Source organism: Phyllostomus hastatus, unplaced genomic scaffold (assembly GCF_019186645.2).
Source record: "Phyllostomus hastatus isolate PE091 unplaced genomic scaffold, TTU_PhHast_1.1 phas_scaffold_28, whole genome shotgun sequence".
NCBI lineage: Eukaryota > Metazoa > Chordata > Mammalia > Chiroptera > Phyllostomidae > Phyllostomus > Phyllostomus hastatus.
In genome coordinates, this window is record NW_025334022.1 from 22,649,754 (window position 1) to 22,655,753 (window position 6,000).

The window sequence follows — 6,000 nt, forward strand, 5'->3', positions numbered from 1 at the left end:
AAATTTGACTGACATACAATTTACAAAATTGAAGAATACGTCAGAGCCTTTCCATTTGTTCCTTTTACCTCACGTGCCCATAGTCATAGAAGCAGTGTTCCACAAAAGGCCATGATACTGATTGATGATGGGTGAAAATGAGAGTAATCCAAGTTTTAGGAATGAAACAAGGCAATTGAAAGAATGAATGTATCCTCAGAAGCCTTTTCTGCTGCAGTGTGCACCTCATTGAAACAGATTGCTTTATTCCTGTCCAGTACAGCTAAGTACTGGGTCTCATGACCAGAAACCAAGGAAAGTATAATGTTCAGGGTGTATTTAAAAAAATGAAAACATTTTCTTTTAAATTAATACATATTTATTGTAGAGGAATTAGAAATACAGATAATCAAAAGAGAAAAATAAAGTCACTCTTAATCCTACCACTCAGACATAACCATATTTAATGTTAGGTGAACAAAATAGAGAAATGAAAATACTGGCCTTTGCTGATGTGGCTCAATGGATTAAGTGCTGGCCTGCAAATCAGAAGGTTGCTGGTTTGATTCCCAGTCAGAGCACATGCCTGGGTTGTGGGCCACGTCCCCGGTAAGGGGTGTATGAGAAGCAACCACACATTGATGTTTCTCTGCCTCTCTTTCTCCCTTTCTTCCCCTCTGTCTAAAAATGGATACATAAAATGTTTTGGAAAAAAAAAGAAATGAAAGTACTTTTATTGGTAAATGGCATAACAGCAATACGAACAATAATGATAATAGTTCATGCTTACTGAATTTTTACTATGTATCAAGCACTTTTCGAGGCACTTTACTTATTAATTGGTCCCCATCTGCAGTAGTTATTATCTCTGTTATACAGATGAAGAAAATGAGGCACCAGGGGATTATGTGTAATACTGCTAGTGCATAGCAGTGGTAGGATCCAAACTTAACCAACAAGTATCAGAACTGGGATCTGCACCCAGGCATCCTGATTCTCTACTCCACATTTTTAACCAACCACATAAAATGTTTTAATAAGATGCTTATATTACATTTTATTTGGATTTAACAGGTGGGAAACAAATAGGTGAAACTAATAAAGAATTTGTGAACTTTGGACAACTTATCAAATAATTTTTAATGATTATTAAAAAGAGCAATTTTTCCACTTTGTTCTTCCCCATTCTCTCCCTATTTTAAAAGTTGTCCAGTATCTACACTGTCAGTGCAGGTGGCCATTATATATTATATTATGTCCCTTATAGCCCTCATCTGTGTGGGTACATATTTGATGCTTACTAGATGTCTTTATGTCACTCCAGTCATTTTGGTTGTTTGAAGCTCTAAAAGTTTTCTCAGGAAGGATTCATGGGACCAGTTCCTAAAATGTTTACACATTGATGGAGTTTGCTCTACTAATAATTAGAAATCATTTTAGCTAGATGTAAAATCTTTGGTTCACACATTCTTGCCTTGGGTATCTTAAATGTGTCCTCCATTTTCTTCTGGCATAAAATGTTGCCAAAGTCTGCTGACAACATAATTTCCTTTCTGTATTAAAACACTTGGTTGTATTAAAACTTTGTTTTTCACCTGGTTGTCAAAAGATTTTTTTGCCACCCTGACCAGTGTGGCTCAGTTGGTTGAGCATCATCCCACAAAGTGAGAGGCCACTGGTTTGATTCCCAGTTCAGGGCATATTGCCTGAGTTGCAGGTTCTGTCCCTGGTCGGGGCACCTATGAGAGGTGATCAATCAATATTTCTCTCTCACATTGATGTTTCTCTCCTTCTCTTTCTCCCTCCCTTCACCTTTCTCTAAAAATACATAGGATCTTTTTTAAAAAGATTTTTTTTCAAAGTCCAATAATTTTACCAGAATATGTCTTAATGTTGGTGGTCACCCTGGGTTAATTTTCTAAGGTATATGTTGTGCCCTTTCAGTATGTAGTTTCAGAGTTTTAAAAAAATGTTCAGTAAAATTTTCTTCACTTACAGATTTTAGTTATTCTGTTCTCTGGTTTTCTTTTTCTAGATATTTGCCACATCCTCTTGAATAATTTTTATCACCTTCATTTCTTTTTTATTAAAAAAGTCCTTTTCATCTTCTGTTTCTTTTAAGGTATTATTTTTTGTGTTTATTTGCTTTTGCATTCCTTCTAGCTTAGTCTTCATTTCTGAGGTAATTTTCTGTCACAGCAACTCAACTCTGCTATTGTAGCATGAAATCAGCCATAGACCATACAGAAACAAGTGGGTATGTAACTATGTTCCAATAAAACTTTATGAACAAAAACAAGTGGCCTATGGACTTTGGCCCTTAGACCATAGTTTGCTAGACCTTGGTTTAGTCTAACAACTTTCTTGTGCAGATGAGGGGACTGAGCTCAGGTTTTACCCGTTTCCTTGATTTGTAAGTAAAGATGGCAAGGACCAGGGTGTTGACTTTTACTATAAGAGATCCACTCAAATTGGGTTCAGGATGAGCTTAAGTTATGCATGATTCACTGTTATAGCAAATGGTGTTACATGGACCTGTTAATACAGGATCTTTCAAAAGATTTCACTGCACTAAGACTTTTGGGACATTTCATATTGCCATTTACTAAGGTGCTGGCTGATCTTTTGAAACTATTATATCTCTGAAGCAATGGTCAAATTTGAATGGTAAGAAAATAAAGGTAAAAATAATTGAAGTAAGAAAAGTATGCCACTCTTTTATTCTTCTTCAGAAGTATTTGTTTTTAATTTTGGAGATGTCCAGATTTGTATATCTTTTAAGATAACCATTCAATGTCAAATAACAATCCCATTCTTTTTCCCTCTTTAAGGTTAATTCCTGATTGTTTTGTTTAATTAGTTTTTCAAATAAATTAAGATTCTTAGGTTAAAAAAAAGAACATAACAGGCTCATGGTTCTATGCACACAAAGCTAAAAGTAAGCATTGGCTTTGAGTACTCAGGGAAAGAACATGATTTAGAAAAGTCATCATGTGTGTTTTCTCCTTTTTTCCCAGCACTGGAAGAAGTATGACATCTATGAGAAGCAAACCAAAGAAGAAACTGACTCTGTAGTGCTGATAGAAAACCTGAAGAGAACCTCTCAGTGATAGGGATAATTTATTTTAACCCTCATCTTGACTTTGTGAAGATTCTTCCCATTCTCCACTTGTTATCTGGGAACTTGTTAAATGGAAACCAAAACTACTGGACTACTTAAAAACAGGCAGCTCCTAAGAGCCACAGGTTTTTATGTTGTTGTGTACGAAAAACTAAAAATAATTGGCCCTTTGGAGAAGAGAGTGGAATTATTCTCAATGAATTATAAAAGCAGGCATCTTTTGTTAAGGTTACAAACTAGGAGACAAAGCAAAAAGTGATGATGACAGTAGAGTCGATCTTATCAAGAATTGTGACAGCAGCCTGAGGGTTGGATCTATGCCTGCTTTGTATCATTTGTGTCAAACAATACCAACAAATTTTATTTGTGAGGGAACTCATTTTTGGGTGCAACTGCTAATGCCAAACTTGAGTCACAGAGAAGATCTAGCAAACATAATTGAAAAAAAAAATCTGTTATCTGTTGTTTGGGATCCCAGTAATTAATGTCTGTGGCTATTAAAACTTAAGAGGCTGGAATCATCGTCCCTTTGGCAACATTTTTCTCTGCTTTGAAAGGCCCAGACATCAGTGTTGGTTGGCCATGATGATGACACCTACAGACAAAGCAGAGGCAGCTTCTGCTACCAGGACCTTTCAAAGCCATTGCAGGCTTTTAAGAGCAGCAGAGACAGAATGACTTATTGGGTATTAAAGTTTGAACCACTGCATTCTATAATGATATATTGGTTTTTTTTCTTCACCTCCTCTACTCAAATCAAGTATTTTCTATGTGTCCAGACTGTGCTAGGCGCCCAGGGGTGAGACATATCCCTTAAAAGGTGGACAGTCTGGTTGGGACTCCTCAGTTCTTAATCACTTTCTTTTTCTTCACCAGTCATTTTCCAGACCTTTCAACTCCCTTGTTCCCACACCTGATTTCCCCTTTTCCCTCATTGTAGTCTTTCACCTTTCAATAGATATTAGAATATAAATCTACTCAGAACACCTAGAGGAGCAGGGAGTGATTTGCAGCTCAGGTAAATTGTGAGTAGACTGAGAGACAGTGACAAATTTTTGCATATTTTGTAACTTCTATGTGTCTGCATTTATTTGAAGGTTTTCAGCATTTACTGTTTCTCTACATATTTTCTAAACAGAAAGGAGATATTATCTTCACTTAGAATTTTGCTGTTTGCTTGGTAAAAAGAATAGTTTTATTTTCCTCTTTTTCCTTACTGTCACAAATAGTTATTAGTAGGTTTTATGGCTTATATAGATAGCCAGCATCCAAGGCTCCAACGTTTGTATGCATTTTTTGCATATGTTAGGGTTCCATTCTCACTCATCTCCACAACATATATATTCCCTCTACTCTTACTTACTCCAAATTTAAAGTAGTATGGAAATGATAGTGCCCTCCCCCACACCCTGTGTTTCTCTCCTTACACATATAGACTCAGATTATGGGTAGGAACTTGACAAATTTGTATCACCCATTCTCCAAACATTCACCCATTTGTATTAATCAAGTGACACTACTTGTAATTCCTGCTGTTAGGGGATGGGAGATCAGAGATCTCTGCTCTTCACAAGTTTGGGGAAAAGTAGCAACCTGCTTGCACTGCAGAGGAGGAGTGTAGTGTCCCTGGCTTTTCTGAGAAAATTGGCATCCAGAGCAAGAGTAGATGCCAAGGTGTTCCCTCCTTGTGCTTTTATTTCTGAGATCAGATTGAGGCTGGGAGACAGGCATGAATGTTCCACTTTGTTCTACTGTTGTGTAAAAAACATATTTACTTTTCCTTTGTAGGAATGAGATTCTTCCTAGCCAGGTATTTTATAATTCTGGGAAGCAAAACACTGAAATACCTCACCCAAAGCCATTTTTCCTGTTACCCTATTTAAATAGCATTGGTGGGGGTGCTTTGATATTCTTATTACCCAAGCATGGGATGCTGACTATCAAGCGTCCTGGGAGTGTATAAATTGTATTTTGTTTCCATTCTCTTTTAGTAGTAAAATAGTTGAGGGAAAAGGGGGCAGTGAGTTATGGGAGTAGCTAGCTATGGTTGTTTTATAATTGTTGAAAAGCGATCCCCAGGTCTTGGGAGCTCTTGGAGACTTTAATACTGGGTGGAGTGAAAGTAGGTTTACAGTTGTTCATATGGAAAATAATACAATAATTAATAAATAATAATACAAGAATAAACTGTGTTTCACGTACTCACAACTGCTAACCTACTTTCCCTCCTACCCTGTACATCAGTGGGATTCTCATCACCTGTAGGAAACTAGTATGTTCATTTATTATTTTATGTCTAACCTATACAGATTGTTTTCTCTGTATACTTAAGTAAACCTACTGTAAGAATTTTTATTGTTATTCTTGCATTGAGATAAGTGTTTTCTTCATCTGGGCACTAAAGGGATATGTGAAACAATGTTAACATTTTTGGTAATAACTTCAACTAGGGATTATTGTGTTTAACTTCTTATAGGAAAGTTTGAGTAAAATAAATATTGTCTTTTTATATGTCACCCAATTGTTTTCCTTTGGTATTATTTTGGGAAAGGTATTGTGAGGAGTGGGTGGCATAAAAAATTGGAGTTAAAGAATAAATGTGAAAAATTCCAAGATAGCTATTTTATCTTATACTCATTTATTATAAGCTTCCCCTCTGTTCTCTATATAGCTGTGTTTTCTGATAAGGCATGCACTAAGGAATGTAAGTATTTGATAAACTATAGATATGTCAATAAGGGAAATGGGAAACTGGTGCTTTCTAATATTTGGCTTAAAATACAGCACAATATACTTAAGGAAGCTGTCATGGTATACATGAAGGGGGACCCCCTAGTTATAAATTAATCACATTACCAAGTTAGATTTGAGACTAACAAAATCAGTTCTCAATAGCTGTC

The 6,000-nt window shown here is 36.1% G+C and overlaps 1 protein-coding gene across 1 annotated transcript in view; it reads left to right on the forward strand.

Annotated features, from left to right (window-relative positions):
• IL13RA1 (interleukin 13 receptor subunit alpha 1) overlaps positions 1–5,616 on the forward strand; it is a 59,164-nt gene extending 53,548 nt beyond the window's left edge. The window contains exon 11 of the mRNA XM_045817594.1: positions 2,997–5,616. Within this exon, the coding sequence (XP_045673550.1) occupies positions 2,997–3,089 (93 nt within the window). The 3' untranslated portion in view covers positions 3,090–5,616. The remainder of the gene's footprint in view (positions 1–2,996) is intronic.
• Positions 5,617–6,000: the final 384 nt, after the last annotated feature.